The sequence below is a fragment of the Saccostrea echinata genome, unplaced genomic scaffold (genome assembly GCF_033153115.1).
Source record: "Saccostrea echinata isolate AGI-Se365-2 ecotype Australia unplaced genomic scaffold, CSIRO_AGI_Sech_v1 ptg000033l, whole genome shotgun sequence".
NCBI classification, from domain to species: domain Eukaryota; kingdom Metazoa; phylum Mollusca; class Bivalvia; order Ostreida; family Ostreidae; genus Saccostrea; species Saccostrea echinata.
The window spans coordinates 17006993-17032246 of record NW_026889782.1 but is presented as its reverse complement, the minus strand read 5'-3'; the positions used below and the strand labels follow the sequence as shown (position 1 = coordinate 17032246).

Here is a 25254-nt window from a genome sequence, read left to right as displayed (position 1 = left end):
AGATTTAGTGTAACCGGTACTTAGCTGCTTTTTCCTAATTCTTATACATGTAAATAGTAATGAAATTAAGCTTTAAAAGTATTCATCACATGTACAGAGTATCACATAATATCAGCATTCTTTTCATGAATACGGAAGTTTGGTATTGCTCAATTATGCGGTTTTATTCCAAACAGAACATATAAACAATGTTTTGGAAAACTTACCCTGAAATTGTAGACCAAAATTACGTAATTAGTTAAGGTATTTTAATTATACAAAACATTATGTAATCGCTTAATCAAATAGGCCTCATTCTTATTTATCTTATTAGAACTTCCTGGTCGTTCCCCCAAATAACAAGATAAAGAATTCTTTATTCTGATATGTCAAACATTTATACAATAATTCTTTGGCTTTGCATAGTGCAATGGATCCTGGGTATTGACAACATCTTTTTTGATGTAACTTCTGAAGAAAATGTGCACTCTAATAATTTGTAACATATAAACTACAATACTTTTGGACCACATATAGCTTTAATATCATCAAAGAAGACAAGTTTAGTACATGTAGCTTTTCACGTAATGTCAAATTACAACAAATGTTATAAAATATGTTATAAAAGCACATATTTGTATTTCAACCCTGGTGGATTCAACCTTTGCCGACGTGTTTTATCTATTGTTAATTCCATAATGCAATACGCATGCTAGTCTGTATAGCATAAAATATATGGAGATAATGAACAGTATTAAAACTCAGAAGTCCATTAAACATTACAAAATAGGAGCAGAGCAAACACGGACCCCAAAACATCAGAGGTGGGATCAGGTGCCATGGAGGAGTGAACATCCCCTGCCGACCGGTCACACCCGCCTTGTGCTCCTTGTCATGATCGGGAAATAACGGAAAATCCGTCGACAAGCAAGTTAATTTCTATAGTGTGTAAATCCTACTCTACAACTGTAAAGGTTATGATTAAAATGGATAGCTTACTAGTATTAACTTAATGCAATAGATATAAAGAGAGAAAAAAATCTTTCTGATTTGACTTGTTTTGTCTTGCTTCATATTAAAACTTCATACGCATGCTTCTTGGCATCGATATATCAACGAGGAACAAGAATATTTCATTTTGATTTGCATCAGACGTTTCTCAGACATTTATACAATCATTCTTTTGTTCTGCATGAGATGTCTTTAATGATGAAAGAATACTCCACTGACAAGACATGTCGATAAAATCGTCTGATTAAGTGATAACAATTCAATTCTTATATTCTGTCAGTTAATTTGCCAAAAAGGATAATGGATATAAAAATATAAAACTTAATTTTTACGCAACTATATTGCTCTTAAGACTTAGAGTAATCTTCTTAGCTGTTTTTTTTTTTAAAAACACGTGTCAATTCAATGTTATTTGTTTTTCTACACAAATGATATTCTGAGTAAATTATTTATTTTATAAATATATATTTGTATAAACGCGTTTTGGTTGTGTGTCCGTAAGTTATTATACTAACATAGAGAAAAGAAAGGATTATTTTTAAAGAGCTTAAAAATTTTCTTAGCTTATGCTTTACAGAGGGATTTGAATGGCACACGATGCTTGCATGAATAAAATTGTATGATATTGAGATCAAGTACAATATCTTCATACCTTACTTCTGCATACCCTACTTACCGGGCACGGTAGTTGAGTCGGTAGAGCGCTGGCTCCGTGATCGGGAGGTTGTGAGTTCGAATCTCGGCCGCTACTGACCTAAGTCGATAAAGAATGGGTAGCAACTGTTCCTTCGCCATGCGCTCGTTACTTTGAAGTGAAAGTTGCGGGTCCTTTGGATGAGACCTTAAAAACCGAGGCCCCGTGTCAAGGCAGGCGTTGGCACGATAAAGATCCCTCACTGCTCAATGGCCCTGAGTGCTGAGTAAAGGTCAAAATTTGAAGCCCTTCACCGGTATATAATGACGTCTCTATGTGAGTGAAAAATTCTCGAATGGGACGTTAAACAACATACAATCAAACAGTCATACCCTACTTCAAAATTAAGTGGGCAGAACACTTCCTGAACATTTTCTGAAAAAAGATGGCGAAGATCTATTAAGTTTACTAGTATGCCCTTGCAAAAATGGCGAGAAAATGAGACACCTTGATGTTAATAGTGTCATTTTGTACTCATAACATGGTTCAATTAAATAACATTGAAGATAATAGGGAACTTCTTTTTGAACGCATATCATGCAACTGTTCAGAACGTATACAGCATATTCATTTAGAATGTACTGATTGTACGCCCTTGCTATTGCTTTTTGTTTTATATTGAATGTAGTATTAAAACAAAACTTCTTATTTTGTCTTTCGAAAGTTGAAAACATATTTTGAAAGTATGGAATTAGAGGAGTGGGGTAGGAGAACACGAGAGGTTTGCCTGATATTTTATATTCTATTTTATTAATTTAAGATTCTTCAGGGTAATAAAATAAATATGGACTGTTTAGAAGGGAGATATTACCAATTATGAGGTCTGAGTAGGGTTGTCACCCTCGGGCGTTGTTGACTTTCAAGAATTACAAGAATAATGAGTTCACTTCCAACTTCATTTCCATGGTATACTACAATTCTGTTACATGAGAGAGTATAAGAGGGAAAATTGATTCAGTGTTGACATTTCAGTAAATGTTACTTGACATTATAATATCTTATTGGTGTGATCGTACGTAGTAACTGGAATTGTAACTAATATTCTTGTCCATTGTATTGTTCTTAACTGAAGCTGACATACTGTATTACATGTATACATGCTACTATAATATAATATGTGTCTCTGCTTCCAATTCGCTATAGAAGATTTCATGATTTATATTGACTTGAGAATTCAAAGAAGTTAAATCAATGTTAATGATTTCTTCCAGCTGCTCATCTTTCAAATAAGGATGAACTTTACTAATTAAAAAAAATTATAGAAAAAAGTGTAAGTTTATGTAAGTTTGAATTTCATCTCTCTCGTCCATATTAATATGTTTTTTTTTAACTGTGAAGAGCTAGAATTTGTTTTGCTTAAAATAAGTATGTTTAGCTACTAATTACTTTTTTCCTAATATACGGAAATGCATTCGAATATTGTACTGTAAGATAAAAATATATAAAATGACATGAGGTCACATTTGATACTATTGAGGTCGACAAATAAAGGGCCGATTTTCAGACCAAAATTCAGAAAGTTTTAAAACATTTCCTTTCATTCGAATATTATCTGTCATTCTGATGTGGCTACCAAGTTTATATTCTTTTGATTAGTTTGAAGTTAAATATGGACCAAATATACAAATGTTCTTTAAATTGATTTTTTTTTCATAAAAAATCTACTTCAAAACAGATATTGGCAATGCTCAGGATAGATTGAATTACGAAACATAAGTTCAACGAAAGCAGAGTACGTTTATATAAGTGTCAAAATACTGACATTGATTACAATCTTATTCCTGTATTGCCTTTTTACAATTTTTTCATTTAAAAACCAGGAAGTTCCAGTAAGAAGAATGGAGGTAAATTGTCATTTAATGAGAAGCATATTAAACCTTGTTTTGAACAAAATTGCTTGTGTAATTTAAATACCTTCAATAGTAATCTGTATAATTAAAAGTTGGGGGTACATTTTCTGAAAACTCTTTTATCACTGGTTAATTCATAAGTATTTACTGCTAAAAATGATGTAATAATGCTGCACCGCTGACTTGATGATGTGCCAAAAAGACCGCCTGTATTTAATGATAGCAATCCAATGCCAAAAAGCTGTTGAATAAGTTTGTTAAAAATATAAATTAAGGCCACATACTACAATTTTTTTTCTCTCTCTAAAACCTCGAAAAAGAAATTGAATCTATGTTTATGTTGGTAATATGAATCAGTTAATTTTTTTCAAAGAGCTTCAAAGTTCTTGTTTCTGATTAATTTATATAATCCGACTATAAATAAAATTTACTATTACTACTACTACTAAAAATATTTCTCATCTTACTAAATGATAAAAATGAATATACAGTAAATCTTGTCTTATTCAGACAAAATTTGATTCCAAAGAAATGGGCCGGATTAGACAATATTACCGATCAGACAACATTTTTAACAATTGAATTATTGAAACGGACTTAAAGTTTACATGGTATTAGGCAAGATTTTGGAAAACACAACGTCCAGATTAGATAATTTTTATCGTAAATATTTGGGGAATGACAAAAAGTTAGAATTCTGGACATCATAGAAAATTTGTTTCTAAATACTTTAAGAATTTGATGTTTGCATCATTTAAAACCAAAATATATCGTAAATATTTGGGGAATGACAAAAAAATTAGAATTCTGAACATCATAGAAAATTTGTTTCTCAATACTTTAAGAATTTGATATTTTCAGCACTTAAAACCAAAATATATCAAAAATATGTATAAATTCACGTAATTCATCCAGTTTTTATTTGCATTAAGTGTTCTTAATAATTTTTTATTTTCATCAGATTACTCTTTCTGTTGAGACACTACTGATGGAAAAACGTGCCAATGTTAAAATTACATTCTTTTGTACTTAGATGGTATTCTGATTTGAATTATTTCATTTTGAAATTTAAGCGGTTTGGATGTGTATCCATGTGTATCCATAAAATCCGTCTACTACAATAGAGAAAAGAAAGCTTTTTTAACAGCTTGTTACAGAAACAATAATTCCAAATCAACCCCTGGATTCCTAAGGTTAAAATTTGCCAACAAATGTATGGATGCTGAAACTTTAGCAACATTCAAAACTATAAAAAAAACAAGATGTGTTTGTCAAACAGTGATGCCCCCGAATGGCAGCTTTTGAAAAAGGTTAAAGTTTCTCAAATTGAACTCAGACTCCAAGATCAAAGTCAAGGGATCAAAAATGTTACCCAAAGAAAGGACCTGTGTCAATAGATAAACCTGGTAAATTTGAAAGCCTAAGCATGAACCATTCAAAAGTTATGGTCAAGGTTAATGTTTTCTAAAAGTGGGTCAATTTCCAAGGTCAAGGTCAAAAGGTCAAATTAATGGTACGCAAGGAAAGACCTAGTCATAAGAAATACACATACAAAATAGAAAAGCCGAAGCACCAACTGTTCAAAACTTTGGCAAAGGTTAATGTTTTTTAAAAGTAGGTCAAACACCAAGGGCAAAAGGTCAAAATTGTTGGTATCCAAAGGAAGGTCTTGTCAAAAGGAATATACCTGTGAAATTTGAAAGCCCTAGTACTAACTGTTCAGAAGTTATGGCCAAGGTTAAAGTTTTCTGAAAGATGGTCAAACTGTAAGTCAAGGTCAAAAGGTCAATATTGTTTACCCAAATGAAAGGTCTTGTCACGCATGTGAAACATAAAAGCCCTAGCACCAACTGTTCAACAGTTATGGCCAAGATTAAAGTTTTGCAAAAGTGGGTCAAATTCCAAGGTCTAGGTCAAAAGGTAAAATATGTTGGTACCCAAAGGAAGGTTTTGTCACAAGGAATACACTTGTGAAATATGAAAGCCATAGCTTCAACCAATCAAAAGTTTAAAGTTTTTGTAGACAAACAGAAAGACATACAGACAGACATCTATAAAACTATATACCCCCGAATCTTAGATTCATAAAAAGTTCAGTCATGTATTCCACAATACTTTAAGACGAATGCTACACCTTCCATTTCCTAAAGATATTTCCCAACTGATGCAACCAAAAGCGAAAATTTTCATCGATAAACAAACTCTACAGTGCATAGATATTAACCGTCTAAAACAAAATTGTCCTGTGTTCTTTCTCCTCTCTCTACTCTAGTCCAACTCGCAGTTGAGTTAAGGCTATAAAAAGGAGGCGGGGCCTAATTTATACGGGAATTATTTACAGCAAGAAGTCTGTGAGCCAATGCTCACCAATAATACCCCCGCTCTGATGTGAATACACAATTTCGGTTATGGACAAACAGTGATAATCAGAAAATTGACATCGGATTTGTAAAAACTGAATCCCAACATATGACATGCCTAAGCAAAAATTGTGCTAAAATTTCAAGCATCTGCGATGAGTAGTTGCTGAGAAAACTTAGATCAAAATTTGTTATGTATAGTACGGACAGACGCAGGGATAAACAGGAAGTTGACATCGGAATTGTTCCAAAATGAATCCCACCATATGGCATGCCTCAGCAAAGATTGTGCTAAAATTTCAAGCATCTTCAATGAATAGTTGCTGAGAAAACTACGACCAAAATTTGTTATGTATGGTATGGACAGACGCACGGATAAACAGGAAGTTGACATTGGATTCCTACAAAACTGAATCCCACCATATGGCATGCCTAAACAAAGAGTGTGTTAAAATTTCAAGCACCTCTGTTGAGTAGTTACTGAGAAAACTGCGACCAAAGTTTGTTATGTGTGGTACGGACAGACGGACGGATAAACAGGAAGTTGACATCGGATTAGTACAAAAATGAATCCCACCATATGGCATGCCTAAACAAAGATTGTGCTAAAATTTCAAGCATCTGCAAAGAGTAGTTGCTGAGAAAACTACGACCAAACTTTTTCATGTATGTACGGTACGGACAGACGCAGGGATAAACAGGAAGTTGAAATCGAATTCGTACAAAAATGAATTCCACCATACGGCATGCCTAAACAAAGAGTGTGTTAAAATTTCAAGCATCTGCAATGAGTAGTTGCTGAGAAAATTGCGACTAACATTTGTTACGGACAGACAGACGGACAGACAGACAGACAGACACACAAGGGTAAAACAGTATACCCCCTCTCCTTCGGAGCGGGGGTATAATAACAGTTCTTCATTTACCACTAAATAAAATGATTTTTCAATATAAAAATGGAGATATTTAAATTACTTACACCAAACGTACCATTGCATGCAGTTTTTTCATACTTGAATCTAACACAACATGGTATAAACAAGTCACTGATCGCAATGTTCCTGTCAATGTGACGTCATATCATAAAATTGGACGCAGTTTGATTGCAGTAAGAGGCTGATCAGATAATATTTTATTTCAGGATAAATGTATTTCGTAATTAAATAAAATCTCATCTGCAGATGTGTAAGAGGCCATGGATGCAATGCCTGTTTTATTATATTTTTGATATATTTCCCCACCACATAGATAATGTCGGTAATCTCTCAAGCCTACAGTGTGCGAATGCGAATTTGATGGAACATGTAGCAATACACCTAGATGTAGGCGTAGTCATGGACATCGATCATACAATAGACCAAGTATACATGATTTTTTTAAATTCACTTTTGCCTTAAGTCAATAAACAATTAGGCCTTCATCACATTCACACTTAACTCTGCTCGGTTCCCTTGAAATTTTTGAATGGAATATTTGAAGAAGCTAAAGCAAGTCCATACTTAGATTCTTCAACTGCAGAATACAAGCTAGTGTTAGTGATTATGGATGGTGCGCAGCACAGGCTCTTCAATCCACCACGATAACTCTGACTCAATTATTAATATATCTTTATATATTTAGATTCAAAGCATTTCATGAAAAAAAATGTAAAAGTTACGCCTATATCTAGTATATCTAGTATATATGCACGCACATGTATGTGTGTGCTGAACAGGTCATCTTGTCTAGACTTCTAATATCTCTTTATCTTTATATCTCCCTTTCTAAAGAGGAAATTCTTCAAAATCAGCTGTTAGTCTTAAATTTTTTTTAATAATCCCTACACTTAAAATGATTTTGAACTACATTGGATTCCTAAACTTCATAAAAATTCTTACAAAGATACATAGCGGGTTCCAGTTAATGTTCTATCAATTCTCTTTGTTTACTCCTCACTTAAATCTTATCAGCATGATGGGGAATCTTCAGGAGTATTGTGCAACAATATATTCGATAAGTGGTGTAAATCAGATGTGGATACTTAAAAATTCCAAGGAACTTTTAGAAAATTTGAAATCACAAAATTTTACCAAAATCAATAACATCAAAACCATTCCCCACGATAAATTTAAGTCCAGGTATTTTGATATTATAAACAACTGCTTTTTCAATAAAAATGAAACTCGTAAATTGGCTTACCTTGTCATTGGTCATTTGCAGATTTTTTTTGTTAAAAACATTCTGATTGTACACACAAGTACTCTGAGGTTAATACTAAAAAGATGCTTGAGTTTCTGATTGACAATATTAATGTAGCTGTTGGAGATCAGGTCTTTCAACAATCTATTGTAATTCCCATGGGTACCAATTGTGCCCCGTTATTAGCATACATATTTCTGTATTCATATGAAGCAGAATTTATTCAAAAACTTGTACATTTCTGTATTCATATGAAGCAGAATTTATTCAAAAACTTGTACATTTCTGTATTCATATGAAGCAGAATTTATTCAAAAACTTGTACATTTCTGTATTCATATGAAGCAGAATTTATTCAAAAACTTGTACATTTCTGTATTCATATGAAGCAGAATTTATTCAAAAACTTGTAAATTTCTGTATTCATATGAAGCAGAATTTATTCAAAAACTTGTACATGAGAAGAAGAAAACATTTGCTGTGGCCTTCATCTCGACATTTAGATATATCACCGACTTATTATCAATTAACAATAGTTACTTCTATTTATATGTCTACTATATATAACTCTGTGAACTTGAAATAAAAGATACCACAGAGTCTGACACATCTGTTTCATATTTGGATATTTTACTAAAAAAGACGACAATGGTAACCTAATAACAAAACATTATGATAAACGTGATGACTTCAACTTTTCTATAGTCAACTTCCCTTACTTAAGTAGCAAAATACCCTTATCACCCGCATATGGGGTTTATGTCTCCCAATTGATTCGATATGCAGGAGCATGCTCTGCGTACGAACAATTTAAAAAACGAGGCAAGCTATTGAAAAACAAGTTGATCAAACAAGATTATTAAAAAACTCGTTTAAAGTCATCATATCGCAAGTTCTTTGGTCGATACAATGACTTTGGCAGCAAATACAATCTTTCATTAAGTGGAATGCTGACTGATTTTTTTCATACTAATTAATAGGCTATTATTTACGGATTGAATTTTCTACGGATTTTTCCGTTTTCCCGATCATAAAAGGAGCACACAGGGGTTGTGACCGGGCGGCAAGGGATGCTTACTCCTCCATGCATTTGATCCCACCTCTGATGTTTTTAGAGCTCCGTGTTTGCTCTGCTCCTGATTTGTATTTTTTTCTATGGTCTTTGAGCTTGATTACTGTCCTTTATTTCCATATTTTTTTCATTTCATAAAAAATTTAAAAAAATAATGGTTATATCAAGTATATTGGTCATTTCACTCATCGGAAGCGAACGCACGTGCACGCATGTGCGCGCAAAATGCCCGCTTCAAATCTACAAAACATGCCTATTAACCCTAAAAAGGTTTCACCTCGATCAGATGAGTAGTTTCCAAGATCACTCACGGACAAAAAAAAGAACACAAGAAGAAGAAGAAATATAATAAGAAGAAACAGATTAAAGAAAAAAATGTTCGAAAACTTTTTGGAGAACATAATAAGAAACAGCGTCAAACAATACGCTCGCAAACTTCGTTTGGGGAAACTAATAATAATAATAATAATAATTAAACAAAGAGTATAGGCAATTGTTACCAAACTTCGTTTTGGGAACATAATGAGGTTAATCAGAGAACCTTGCTCTAACCAGATTTATTTTATGGTTTTCTCGTAGACATGCTCATAATTTTGATACGCATATTGACGCCATTTGTAAATTATTATTTCGAAAATATCTGCATTACGTGGTATTAAGAAATATCTATCAAATACGAGAAAGTTGTTTTTAATAATGCATAAATTATGCCATGAATTGATTACTGTTTATCAATTTTGGGTATGCAACAGCCTCGAGCCTCGATAGGATTAACAAATTACAAAATTCTGCAGCTGGCTGTATTCTTGATGCTGCTTATGATATTTCATCAAAATCCTTCTTTAAAAAATGGATTGGCTAACTGTACATGAACAATTTGTTGTACATAAGTATGTTTTGTTGTATAAATCACCTTATGGTTTGGGTCAAAATTGTCAGGCCGATTTTTTTTTTTTTTTATCAATTATCAATCATTCAATTCTTAATTTTCAAATTCTTTCCAATATTCTGGTGCAATATTTTGGACTAATTCTTTAATAAAAGACGATATCACTTTACAACATTACTTTTATTTTAGAGTAAATTTGATAGGACTACGGCGATCATACAAAATTACATGTGGACATTGAAAGTAATATGAATTGACATTTTCTTTTCAACATCTAAATAATTTAAATGTTTGTCAATTCTATGGATCGATTATATAACTGAAAATAATCACATAAGTATGTCAACAGAGGAGGTTGAAACAATTTTGTGAAAATGAACCCCACAAATTTGTACGCCATAACACGTAACTATTAAAGGTATTTAGATAAAGAAAAATATGTAATCAAAGAATCAAGTAAGGCTTCATTTTTTACAATCTTGGTTTGTCGGTGAACTTCCTGGTTGATTTCTCTAATAACTGAATTAGGAACAAAACATTTTATATTGATTTAGAAGTCATTTGTGCAATCATTCTTTTATTTGGTATAAGTTAACGTACACGTAATACAAGCGACCCTGAGTATTGACAACATCTGCTATGATGTTACTTTTGAAAAATATGTGAACTCATAATTCTAAACATATCAAATGGCCTTAGTTCACAACAAAGTTCAAACTAACAGAAAGAAAATTAGCTCAGTTTCCTTAACCCGTAATGTTCAAATTAAAAAATGATATAAATACTCTTTTGCCTTTATCTGTCAACCTTGGTGAAATCAACTTTTGACATCGTGTTTATATATTTTCATCTTACATTGACTATAGGAATGCTTATTTGTATCTCAGGTAAAATCAAATTGGGACATAAACTTAATTATAAAGTAGAGGTTCCAAGGAACCTATTTGTCGTCCGCAAAAACGACATTATAGAATAAATGAAGCTTTCAATTGATTGGTCAATTTTTTTTTATTCATTTGAATACTAGTATCCTAGTTCATGCATGTGCAATAAAAAAAATCATTGTTTATTTTAATACAATTTTTTCTCCATAAAAATACAATAACAGGTTGGCTAATAAAGAGGCACAGATGATTACCTTATTACCTTAGGGCTTTCAACCACTTATTGGGAGACCTTGTCTCCAAGGAAACATATTTATTTCTAATCCAAGGGTTAGTGTGTGTCGTATTGAGCAACATTTCATTTAACTTGCAACTTTTATTTTAATCACTTTAACCTTAATCATATCTTACCAGATTCAAGCAGGCTACAAATATGATCTAACTTTATACTATAAACCTACTCTTGAAAGAGCGAACTGAGAGGTCATGCAAACTAATAATTCTGTTGTTTAACAATGCAACCTGCAACGATCTACAACACTCTACAAAAGTCCACCAAAACATGCAGCTAAAAGTCAGAGATGCACAGAGACAATCTATAGTTAGACACAATAGTTCTTCACCTAGACATTTTGAACTTGATTCTAAAGTTGAGTGTTCTAACTAACAATTTTGTTATTTCTCGATACAGCGCAAAATCCTAGCCAAAATCAATGAGTTATACAAAAATAAGTGAGAGAGTCCAGCTGGTGCCTGCATTTACATCCCTCTGTTGGATCATCACTAATGTAGCCCCCATTTCCAAGTTTTGATTGGTCGAGACGTCTATGCTGATTGGCTAAATACACAATGATCCGACCGGATTCTACATCATTACAGTATTTTCACTTTCAAGGAAGTTGGATCCTGCTATCAAAAGTATTAAAATTTATTTTATCAAATATATTTTTAGAATCTGAACACATAGCTTAATGGAAAATCAAAACAAAAAATGGGGGTCACTGTGCTTGTTTTGGCGCTACGGAGTATTTGATATGACGTTTTTGCACTGTATCTGCGTCCAACACATAAATCAGTACTTCAAAGTTTTTCCTTCACTTTTTTATCCAAATAAATAAGGGGAACGAATACAAATTGCTTTTATCTTGAATAGACACATCTTTAACTTTGTGACAACAAAAAAGTTTCAAATTACTTCGCATAGTCAATTTTTTTTTACCTTTCTGCACTCAAAAAATGTCATTTTTCTGGCATTAAAAATTTTCAAGGAATAAATCATTTTATAGAAATAAGATTCTACTGGATTTCGACAGAATGGATTAAATTATCTTATAGATTCAGAAAAGAAAATTAGAAGCGGGGGTCTATGATTAATTTTTTAGATGTTAGTAAATAGTGTTAATTTTTAGCCTTTTGGGGTATATTTTTTTCTGGACTTTAACAATACATTTGCTAAATTCGTCATTATATGATGATAGAATTCATGACAGTTAATTAAACAATTTGGGACGATCATAAAACATTTTACTGCAAAAAATAACTCTGTGTGCAACCTGCATGGAAAAATGGAATCCAAATTTAACAGCACAGTAAATATTTCGAAAATAATGATCATTTTCTTTTAAAAAAATCTTCCACCACAAAATATAGTTCCTCACTCTTGGTAAAGAATCTAATAGTGGGATTTAAATTGACTATAGTTTAATAGACATTGTAGGATCCAAATTTATCGTAAGTTCTATGCAGAATTTTTTAAAAAGGAGGTCCAGACAAATTTCTGCTTAAAAGCTGAAGAACGAACCTCTTTAAATTAGGTCCCTAGCTCCTCCTAAACGTGTTGGGCTGTAACAAGGATTAAAAGTGTGTTTCAATGCATTTATTTATGGCCATTATATTGAAACGGACTTCTGGTAAGTGTCTATTTATTAACATTATTCAAATCATTTTAATGTTTTTCTTTTAAAAAGACAACTTATAAATTGTAGCGCAAAAGAAAAAAAAAATCAGAGAAAATTCTACGTTTTGTAGCTGATTATAATTTTTTTTAACGCATTGTTCATACTCGTGCTCTTAGCACAACTGTAAGACACGATCTGCAACATTCCAAAAACCTAGCCAAAATTACTTTACTCCAACAATGAGATACACTTAGAGAGAGCTCAACTAGTGCCTGTATTTACACCCCCTGGCGTCTGCTGGACAACCACCAGTTTGACACCAGTTCCAAAGCTTTGATTGGCTAGGACGTCGATTGTCTAAATACACAATACTGCGACTGAACAATCCCAGGTGCAACTCAATCATTACAATATTTTTACTTCTGAATTATGCCCCGCCTCCTTAAAGTGTTGCGCTAGAAAAGGGATTAAAAATTATGTTTCAATGCATTTGTGGCATTTATATTGAAACGGCCCTCTGGTAAGTTTCAATCTCTCAACATTATTCAAATCATGTTTAATATGTCTGTAATGCAGAGCTGAATTTTATAAACCATGTTTTTTCCTTTGGGAAACTACAGTGCTAAAGAAAAAAAGTCAAATGAAATTCAATATTTTGTAGTTGGAGATGAAATGCATTTAAAACATTGCTTTTACTCTTGCTCTTAGCAAAATTGTAAGGTCCCCTTTACACTGAAGGACCTCTCCGCTAAACTTTTCACGATCTCAATGATTTATTCTAAAAAAGAGGAAATTACTTTCTGTAAAATTGAAGGCATTCACGATACTGCTACGAACCTAATACGTGGAAAAGTAGGATTTTCATCCATGCTTTCCGGTTTCAAAGTCTTTGTCCGACAATTGACCAACGTTCTTTATATCAATGCTTCGTTCTCACAACAATCCTTCTATGACCACGCCACTCTCTGAGTCCTTCAATGCGTGACCTTGTACGCCCGCGTCAAGATGCAGCTAAGCACGACAAGATTATACCACGCTAGCATTATGCTTTTACCAAGAGTATGCCAATTTACGTTTCACTTGTGTGGAGTTTAACATTATTTAATCATTTATTCATCTATGTATCTTTCCACTATGCCAAATTTAGAAAGGAATGATTTTAATTGATTTACTTTTGTATACGCAACGATACACCAACCTCACGATACGTACGTATCAAGGTATTCAGTTCACGATACGATACGTATCACGATACATGGCAAGGTAAAGAAGTCTTTCAAGTTTGTCATCATATTTTTTAAAACTCGACAGGGTTATATTTTTGATGATTAAAGTATCTATTTGTTAACTTTATTTGATTGATAGGTAGATCTCTGAGTTGTAACAATAGTCTAAACCAATGAAGAACATTTACATGGAACTACGGTAGCCTAGATTCAAAGTTCAGATTTGACATATTTATAGAAGGGGCCTTTCCTCATAATCTTCCTTTTAAACTGAAATGAAAAAGGAAGACATTCATTCTTTTATTCCTTTTATTTACGTAGAAAACCAGTTGTCATATTTCTTGTGTTATCACGTTCTAATCCACAAGCTGGAAATGCACGCGTGATGAGATAACATGTATTACTATAGAATACTTTTAGATCTAAAGGATTTATCACTTGTCTTAACATTTATTACTTTTAATCACATTAGGAATGAGATAAAATTCTTCACCGTGTTAAATCTGAGGTTTGTAAGATGCTGGAGATGAGTTAAATTGCTGTTACTGCGTTATCGTCGACCTCAAGTTTTGCGCGGAAGCCATTTTGAAATTGTAAACGAGGAAACAAAACGGTCGATTCGGAAAATTTTGGACCGATTGAACCGAACCGTGATATCAGTTTAGCGTATCGTGAATTGAACCGTGGAAAAATATACCGCGATGTACCGTCAAACGGTTTATCGTTGCTCTCTTACGCAATCCACTTGCTGAAATATGTTTCCTATTAGAACCAATCTTCAATGAGTCTAATTTATATATCATAAAATGACTGATACGTTAATTTCACTTACCCAGAAACAATATGGTTCTCGTTACAAATTTAGCTTTTTATGAAAATGTAGATTTGATTTTTCTACAAAGTTGTGTTTAGCTTCTTTTATGAAAACAAAAAATGATCAACTAACTGCAATGTCATAATGGTGCTGATTGGTAATAGAAGTCACTTCTACTATGTTCCTCGTGGTTGTAGTGAGAGCAGTCACGAATCTGAATACAGGTAGCAAGGAGCCTGATTGTGAGGCCAATGTAGTCATTTGCTGCTTCAAACTATTAACGACAGAGTCACGCTTTCCCTGCAACTTGGTTTCGTAACAAATTCGTTACGACTTCATTAAGATCATTAAACATCGGGACCTCGCTCTGCTTTTTTCGTGTGGGCTCAATATTGTTATAGCTCATCCACGATCTACGCAAAATAAAATCCAACTGCATTCTCAACACGCTATCGAAGATCTTGGCACGATGTAACAAATATCTTTCACAATTGAGCTAGATTTTAAAGTCAAAGCGCAGCAATCATCTACAAGATACTACATTAAGGAAAATGCCTCATGTTAAAGTACAGTTTAGTAGTATATCAAGCATTGTTAGAAAGAATGACACGTTAGTCTCAATGAATATCTTTGGAAACAGAAATAAATGAAATTGAATAAATGTACGTAAAAAAGAAAGATAATTATTTTCAAATATATTTTAAAAGTTCTATCTTGGCGAATATGCGATACAATAAGACATCGCAGTATGTGATACGAGGTGAACTTAAGAGAAGTGTTTTATTAATATTTGTATTTCAAGATAAAAAGTAGAACATCCAAAATGTAATGTATAATCGAAATGAGAGTATGTTAACTTATGTTAAGCAATTCTGTACATTTCACAATTTTATTTTTTAAAAGTTTATTTAAATGTAACAGTAAAAACGTAAAACAAAAGCATGGAACAATCATCGTGATGATCATCTTGCAGATCGTCATATAGACCGTGATAGTGGGATTTTTATTTAAGCTTCTTCGAAGACGTATTCGCACAAACCGCAAAAGGCTAATATGAAATATAAGAAAATATTAGTATAATTTTTTTTTTATATTTTCAACAATATCTGAATCATGGTCATTTTAAGTAGATTTACTCTACTTTTTAAAAAAAATGCATATTACAATCTTTTTATAGATTATTGCATAGACGACATCTTCCGATGTAGAAAATGGAGGAGAAGCAATCATGCGGTCTTAATAGCAAGGTGAGAAATATAAATCTTGTATGGTATTTGGGGATTGTCTCAAAAAACTCAACTCAGAACAAAACACAGTGCTAAGTTGAAAGTTTTACTTACATATACACGTATACCGTTTCGTTTTGTTTACTTGAAAAGTCTGATGTTGAGAAAGCATGGACAGAAATCGGAGAAAAAGTAAGATCCACTCCTTCAATGGTGTTTTCTGTCATTGGGGATTCCGACAGCTTTGTTCCCAGACCATGGTCAAAATCTGTGTTCCAGACAGCATTGATTGAAGCGGCTAAAAGTGCAGGGGGTACGTTTCATATACTACCCATTCTTATGAAGCAGAGTTTATTCTAAAAAAAATAATTATGTATAAGACAAAGAAAACATTAATACACCAATTAGATTTTCCTTGCCCTTTGTGGGAAACTAAATCTTTTTAACTTAATATAAAATTAAGCTTTCTTATTGCTAACATAATACTTAGAAACATGAACATCTCATGCTTAGAAATAACCTGTTTTAAAAAGTTACACAAATTAAAAATTTTTTGTTCCAGCATTTTAGAGAAATCTGTTAATGTATAAACTATTGTTTGTTTGTTTATTGTTTAACGTCCCTCTCGAGAATTTTTCACTCATATGGAGACGCCACCACTTGCCGGTGGAGAGCTACAAATTTTGACCTATACTCGGCACTTACGGCCATTGAGCAGTGAGGGATCTTTTTCGTGCCAGCACCTACTGCGACACGGGACCTCGGTTTATACGGTCTCATCCGAAGGACCGGTCTCCACGTCCCACAGTGGGATTCAAACCCGCAACGTAAGGATCAACTCCTTACTCCGCGACTCTAGAGCAGACGCTCTAACCACTGCGCCACGCGGGCGACAATGTACAAACTAACATTAAATTTCCTTCTCAATGATGAATATCTTGTAAACTTATTTCCTGGATGTCCAGTTAAATTTCTTAAATTCTAAAATTTGTGATTATTTAGTTTATTGAGAAAAAAAAACCCCAGAATATGGTGGTGGTCACACATATGACATTGTTTGTTTTGCTATTGCTGTAACTCATGATAGAAGCATGTCAGCGGTCATTTATCTGAATTTGATTTTTTGGAGAATTCCCCTCCTCCTGTCATTTTAAGGACAGAGCGTACTTTCGATTTTTTAGACACATGGATCCTTTATCGTGGATACGACTACGGCGTGTCTTCCATTGTACGGAGTGCTTATCGGAAGTACGGGGACATGGAATTTCGCGCCAAGAGCCGTGACGTACTTATGGATGATATGGAGAGACACGTGAAGTTGATAAGCTTAGCTGGAAAATCCACAGCTCCTAAAACCATCCAAACAGCATACAAGGTTGTTGCATAAAATTTAGGTGTCTATATAACAAGCCTGAACCTTTATGAATGGTTTTTAGTTTATAAAAAACTTTATATCGCGCATTTTGATTGGGTCCTTTTATTTGCCCTGTTTTAGGTGTACCAAATTGAAGATGTTAATGTGGAATACCTTAACGAGGTAATAAAGTATAAACATTTCATTTTAAAAGTGAAAAAAAGCTTAAGATAACGAGATCAATTTCAAAAAATAAGATTTACAATTTTTTTTTTTAAAAATCTGTCAACAAGGAATAAACACGAACTTCAGGAAATTCCAGAGGGAAATATAGGGAGATAACGAACAGTGTTCAAGCTCGAAAGTCCATTCAAACAATACAAATCAGGAGCAGAGCAAACACAGACTTTTAAAACATCAGAGGTGGGATCAGGTGCCATGAAGGAGTGAGCATCCCTTTCCGACCGGTCACACCCGATGTGTGCTCCTTGTCATGATAGGAAAATAACGGAAAAATCCTTAGACTATTCAGTGTGTAAACAGTGACCTAACGATAAGTATGAAAAACGTCAGTCAGCATTCGACTTAATGATAGATTGTCATGATCGGGAAATAACGGAAAAATCCGTCGACAATTCAGTGGGTAAATAATGGCCTAACAATTGGTATGAAAAACGTCAGTCAGCATTTGACTTAATGATAGATTGTAATTGCTGACAAGGTCATTGAATCGACCATAGAACTTACGAAATGATGACTTTAAGCGAGACTTGATATACTTGTTTCATCAACTTTTTTGTCAATAACTTACCTCGTTTTAGAAATTGTTCATACGTAGAGCATGCTCGTGGGTATTGAATTAACTTAGAGATATAAATCCAATATTTATCTGATGAGGGTATATTGCTGCATAAGTAAGGGAAGTTAACGATTGAAAAGTCAAAGTCATCATGTTGTCATTAAGCTTTGTTGTTAGATTACAATTAACGTCGTTTTCTAGTAGAACATCCAAATATGAAACAGATGTGTCAGACTCTGTGGTATCTTTCATTTCAAGCTCACTCGGATATATCGTATCGACATATGAATGGAAATAGCTATTGTTAATTGATTTTAAAAAAAAATGTTAATATGACTTACACCTGTTTATGATAGATCAGCACAGAACCAACAGAAGCCGAATGTAGCATTGAACCTACAGACAAAACGTCATTTTTACTCGACTTTGAGGAATATGTTTCGAAGCAAGAAGTTCCTTTTCTCAGTCAAACAATAGACCTAAGTATAATATTTCAATTCAATTTGTTCATAAGATTGATATCTGTGGCAAAGTTGTATTATTGAATCACTAGTATTTATTTTAAAGGTGCTTGGACACAGATATAAAGTAAATATTTTCTCAAGTTTTCGGTATAATATCATGACTTATATGTTGCTATAGCATTTCAACAGAAATAAAATAAAAAAAAAAACTTATTTTATCTGGAAATTATTGAAACTAGAAATTTCGGGACGTGTTTGATTGATACATCCTAACACTTTCATAAAGCAAACTTTATCCTTTATATTTAAGAAAAGTAAAATTTTTGTTTTGTATTAATGAAATATACTCAAACTATAATTCAGAAAATTCAGAGTAGAAATGTAAGAAAGCAAAACCAACTCACCAGTATTGTCAGTCCGTGCTCAGTGATGTGTGCGGAGTTTAACAAATTGAAAGCACCCGGTGAAACGTAAACATTAACAATAAGAGAGCTCGTATCCTGTTTACAAAAACAGTTTACGTTTCAAGGGTGTGTTTAATTTGTTTAACTCTGTTGTACAATGTGTGAAAGTGCATAGATGTGTCAATCAAACGCTTCCCGAAATTTGTAGTTTCAATAATTTCCATGATAAAACAAGTTTTTTTAAAATTTTATTTCCATATGAAATGCTATAAAACATATAAGTCATGATATTATACCGAAAATTTAAGAAAATATTAACTTCAAATCTTTGTCCAAGCACCTTTAAAGAGTATTTCTCAGATAAAATTTATTATAATATTCTATCAAAATACTTTGGTAAGGTTAGGTAAATCGTCGATAATTTGAATACATGGCTTGCAAAAACGTGTTTAAGAACTCATTCCTGGGGGCATTTACTATCAACATGTTAATTTTTATTATTATATTTTTTTTTCTTTTAGAATTTCCTATTCCAATTGTCATTTTGGCATGTGAAGGCGATATTACTACGATAGAACATATAGCTCGGGCTCTGGAAAGGAAGATTCCTGTGATAATAATAAAGGGGTCCGGAAAAGCTGCAGATCTTATTCTGGATTATACAGAAAAGTTTGTATTGTTCCTTCTGAAGTATGGAGAAGACATTTTCAATTCAGAAATATCAAAATCTTCAAAGTTTTATGCAAGAAATGTTATGTTTTTGGTTATTCCTTTCAAAGTATTTAAACTCTTCTAGGAAATTTGCCTCTTTCTGTTAACTGATGAAGACAGAAAAAACCCGAACGAATAATACGCTCGGAATCAAAACAAAGACTTTTTGAAATACAAAAATAAAAATATTCGTGCACTGGATTTTGATTCCATATTATGTTTATATATATAGTGAATTCCATAGAACTTTGCATCATCTTGCAGCAAAACACTTCTCAGAAAGAAAGCAAGTGTTCTTTTTGGAATTCAATTTGATGAGAATACTTTCCAATCACTAACAGAACGTTTAGAAGACATTACAAAAGCATCTGATTTGGTAGGTAGCAGGCTGTAATTTAACCAACTGTCCTAAGCTAACCTTTGCATTATTCTCCCCTTTGCAATCAGGTGAGTGAACTTTATAGACGATTTATGGTTAACGTATTAGAAGTTATTCTTGCTTAATTACCATCAATTTCAGGAGAGGGACATTTCACATATTTTTTCCTTGAAATTTAAATATGTGAGAGAAAACGTAACGAAACATAGAATACAGCACATATAGCATATTTTTTAAAAAAAAACATACTCTTATTGGAAATTGTTTTCGTAAAACAGATTGAAATGATAGAATGAATATGCTTCCATGTGTACTTATATGAGACCTTAAATTCCCTTCCTGAAATTTTTAATTTTTTAAAACAAGTTTTCCATTAGGTTTTTGTCTTTGACGTTAACTGTGACGACCCATTGATGCTGGCAAACATAGCTGGTGAAGCTATAGTTAGCTGCTGGGCTACGGAGAAAATACTAAGGAATAAAAATAACGGTATATAGGTTCTAAAATAACTATACGATTGAAAGTAATTTTTTATCCAATCAAATGGCGCGTTATGACCAGAATAATCTACTTTTAAATGATGACAGTGAAAATATGAATATAATGACAATACCACTAATAATGATAAATTAATAATGATATTGAATGATTTATTTTGCTGATGCAGACGCAAGTATGAAAAGTCAACCAGCGACTCACAAGGATAAGACTTTGTATCTTCCACAAAGTAATGGGAGTGTACATATTGGTACAACGGTTTCTGTAGTCCAGCTTCGTAAAAGTAATGCCGTGATGCCACAGGATGAGGAAATCGAAAGATTATTTTCGCAACACAGAGAATCGAGAGCATATGTTTTAGACACAAAATACTCCTCTCCCACCTCTCTACCTTTGTACTTTTATTTTGAGTACCAGTTTCTGCAGGAACTAGGAAAGTTGAAAGAATACGGTCATGTGAGTTTCTGTTACATGTAAAACTTTAACTATATGCGGTTTATGTTATTTTCCCTAACTTTTTAACTTTTTATACAAGATGGTATATTTCAGTAATCAGTTTTATTGGCTTTGTTTTGTTGCTGTTTTATAGATGCTGCTTTTTGAAGCATTAATTGCCAATAGATGTGATTATGTTCGAGTCTTACTAGATCAGGGAGTTCGATTTAGACTGTGGAATTTATCTGAACTATATGAACAGGTATGCCAAAAGTGAAAAAAATCTCGAATCGTGTGATCACACACAATTTTATATTGTTTTCATTTATATACCAGTAAATCACGGATTAAGCCTCATTTTATTGCGATATACACACGATGAATACGTAGAACAATACGAATTCCTTATTATCTTTTTAATGACAAGAGGGTTATCTAGAGCCCTTTTCACAGCTAAGAAGTTAGCTAACATCACTAACGAGCACGTATTATGAAATTTTCTCCATTTACTAAAATTCGTAAAAACGTTTTGTACGTTATTACTGCACGAAATACTAAAAAAAAAAACAACATTGCGTAGCACAACATGACCTCATTACGGACTTTTTCAAAAAGCACTTTTACAGTAGACGGCTTACTCTGACATTTAAACCTGCCTTATGTATGGAGGTACGGAATTGATAATAGAGAAGAAACCTTAATAGTGGTTATTGGTATGGTGTTAGGAGCACTAACATGATTTACCGGTATTAAATCAACGCAAGAGGTGATGGGTGGCAGAATTACATGACGTAAATTACCTTATTCTCCTTTTAATCTCATTTTCTGAAGGAATCAAATAAGGAAGAAAAAACATTCCTGGAGGAAAACTAAGCAAGAGTAGGTCAATGTGGGAAGGGACGGGGTTGAGGGTAGGGTGGTTGACGTTCTCTTCGTAGACAACGTAATATGTGCTTTGAAATGGCCCATTATTATCGTTTGATTAACTGTTAAGCTTAATAATTATATCGCAAAAAATCTTCCGTATATTGTCCCAGTGTAAAAGTAAACTGTCGATTGTAAAAGTGAGCGCTTCTTGCAAAAGTCCAATAGGCACTTTACGGGAGTTATGAAATAAATAGCGGGGATTAACAATTTTACAAACTATAGACACCTGAATATATAATTATGCCATCAGTGGGGTAATTTTGTTACATAGTTTTGTAGTGACCAGATACGGGATGATACCTTGCAAGTGTAATTCATACCTTGCCTGTCTTACCTTGCCAGGTATAAAATTTAATAACCAGGTATCATCCTTACCTAGTCACTACAAAACTATATAACTACATGTAATAATTGTAATATTTCATTTTTTAAGTATATTTTGCCAAAGAATTGCGGTTAGTTAAACAAGTTTAGACAAAAATTACCTGGAAAAATTTTGCCTGGAATTTGGTCTTCTTATTACACTTATTTAAAAATTAATATCTCTGCCAACAACTTGTTGTTTTTATTTATTCTAAAATTGCACGATGTTTTTAACCGATCAGCACTGAGTTCATGAAAAAGCTTGGTATCATAAGATATTGCTTGTTTTAATTTTTATACCCTGTTTATGAAATGTTAGCAGTGCAAAATTGTTTAACAATAATAAAGAAACATTAATTTGCAACATTTTTGAATAAAATATGTTCTTCAAACCATTTTGCTTAAAATAAAATTATTTATGACATCTGGTGCGATATGATTCAGATTAAAGTTATAGCCAAAAAGTGTAATTAAAGTGCAAATGGTCAATTAAATTGTATCGTTGTAAACACTGACGGCAAATATCTTTTGCGAATTTGAGTTAATTCTAAAAAATCAGTGAGTGATACGTCTTAATCGTATTTTTCTGAAAGACCACCAAATGTATAGAATTTTAACGATCAGTAATTACTCTATTATGATGCAAGTTGCAGGCATAAATTACAATATTATTGATTACTGTTATCGCTTTTACTACTATCTTTCACTGATCATTAATCTGTCGCTGAAACTTCATTTACCGATATCCAATTTTTCTTATATTTCTTTTATTAATATTTCTTTTAAGACTGTTTCATGTAAAGATTGCCATTTCGAAAAGGATGACTGTCTACACATTCAATGGCTTCTAAAGGTAACAAATTTTGTAGTTTAATTTCAATATACATTGGTATATATCCAGTATTACGTGTCAGTGAATGATTTTGCTTTTAATTGGGGAAAGGTGAAGATAACAAACAGTGATCGATATCATAAAACCACTAAAAAACGAATCGGGAACAGAGCAAAAGCCTGGATCTCTGAAAACACGAGGTGGGAACAGGTGCCTAACATGAGTAAGCATCCCCTGTCGACCGGTCTCACCTGCCGTGAGCCATACGCAGCTATGTTAAGGCTGTCCGAAGGCTTAATATGCATTAGATACATACTATTTTATTTTGAGCTATGTTTTGATTTCAATTTGTACTCTTTGTATACATACACCGTTTAGTTGTAAAGAGAGTTGAATAAGGTATTATAAAAAAACATTTCTGTGATGTCACATGACTGTGTTGATCACGTGACGGACACATATAAATTTTCTGAAATGTTGCACAAAAATCGAATCGGCACAAGTGAAAATCAAATTAATTGTGAACGGCTTGTTACATAAATCAATTAAACGTATTCTTGGGCATATATAAAGTGCTGGGGGGCAAGTCTGAATTTTATTTCTTAAGAAAATATTTCACGAGAAATTCAACTTACCCATATACTCTTCATCGCAATTTATACAAAATGGGATAAATTACATGCAATCCCCCAGCAAAATTCAGTCAGAGGACATATTTCTCTAGTCGATTCACACAGAATATCTTCGATTAATCCTTATTATTCACTTGTGCCAGTCTAATATATACACGATTTATAGATTCTCACTCTGTCTACAGACGCGTAAGGGGGAGCGTTTCACATTATTTTTGTAATTGTTTGAATACGTACATGTTAGACAAGAAAAAGGAATAACGATATTATACTGCAAATATTAACCATCATAACAGCCTTAAAACAACAATCCAGACACATGAATTAAACATCAACGTAAAAAAAAAAATTCTACATGTGATGTGAAAGGAATGTAAAAGTTATGACACTTTCCCCGTTACGTCTGCTCAAATTTGCAATGGCATGACTTCATATGCCATTATGACGTCATATCTAGGTAGTTCAGAGAAGTTACTGCGGCTGGTACACTGTGACATTCCTCGGACAGCCTTATCCTAACCGCGTATGTATTGATAAGGTAGACGACGTTCTTTATAGTCTAATTTATAACCTAACAAATTACTGGAACCATGTCAGACAAAATACGTCGCAACGATATATTGTATTTACAAGCAAGCTCACAAGGTCACTATAACGACCAAGCACCGGTCGCGGAAGTATAAAAAACACTCACTGCTCAATGGCCCTGAGTGCCGAACGAAGGTCTAACTTTAAAGACCTTCACCCTTATATGTTGACGTCTCTATATGAGTATAAATATTGAATGGGACGTAAAACAACATACAATTAATTAAATAATGATCTTTTGATGTTTGAAAAGTTATAAGAATTTATATTATCCAAAAACTTTTTGGAAGTTTTAAAATCCATTTATTGTTTAGTGTACGACGTTCTTTTTATGAGAGAAAATACTTAGTCACGTTAAGGATGCCCTGAGTTCATATTTATAATGCACTTTATAATAGTCTTGACCTTACAGTTCAAGTGATCCAGAGAAGTGAATCCATTGGTTTGACAATTAGAAAGTGCTAAAATAAATAAGTATAAAAGCAATTTCGCTTGTAAAATCTTATCAATAAAACTGCAAAAATAAACATTAATTTGAAACAATTATATGAATCAATAATTTATCAAAAAGTTATATAACTGTACAATGGAAGAAACCGTAAAAGAAATCATCAAAATGAATGAAATATGGAAATAACTAACAGTAATCAAGCTCAAAGTCCATTGAAACAATACATATCGGGAGCAGGGCAAACAAGATCCTCTTAAAACATGAGAGGTGGGATCAGGTACCATGGAGGAGTAAGCATCCCCTATCGTTCGCAGAGAAATATCCATAAAAATATTG

General features: G+C 33.0%; 1 protein-coding gene across 1 annotated transcript in view; it reads left to right on the top strand.

Annotated features, from left to right (window-relative positions):
- Positions 1–16066: 16066 nt before the first annotated feature.
- Positions 16067–25254, top strand: part of LOC133198204 (transient receptor potential cation channel subfamily M member 8-like) — a 31856-nt gene continuing 22668 nt past the window's right edge. Inside the window, exons 1-10 of the mRNA XM_061334328.1 lie at positions 16067–16102; positions 16235–16394; positions 17263–17426; positions 18591–18717; positions 19624–19771; positions 20078–20189; positions 20570–20681; positions 20860–21146; positions 21280–21387; positions 23203–23268. Of these exons, the coding sequence (XP_061190312.1) occupies positions 16067–16102; positions 16235–16394; positions 17263–17426; positions 18591–18717; positions 19624–19771; positions 20078–20189; positions 20570–20681; positions 20860–21146; positions 21280–21387; positions 23203–23268 (1320 nt within the window). The remainder of the gene's footprint in view (positions 16103–16234; positions 16395–17262; positions 17427–18590; positions 18718–19623; positions 19772–20077; positions 20190–20569; positions 20682–20859; positions 21147–21279; positions 21388–23202; positions 23269–25254) is intronic.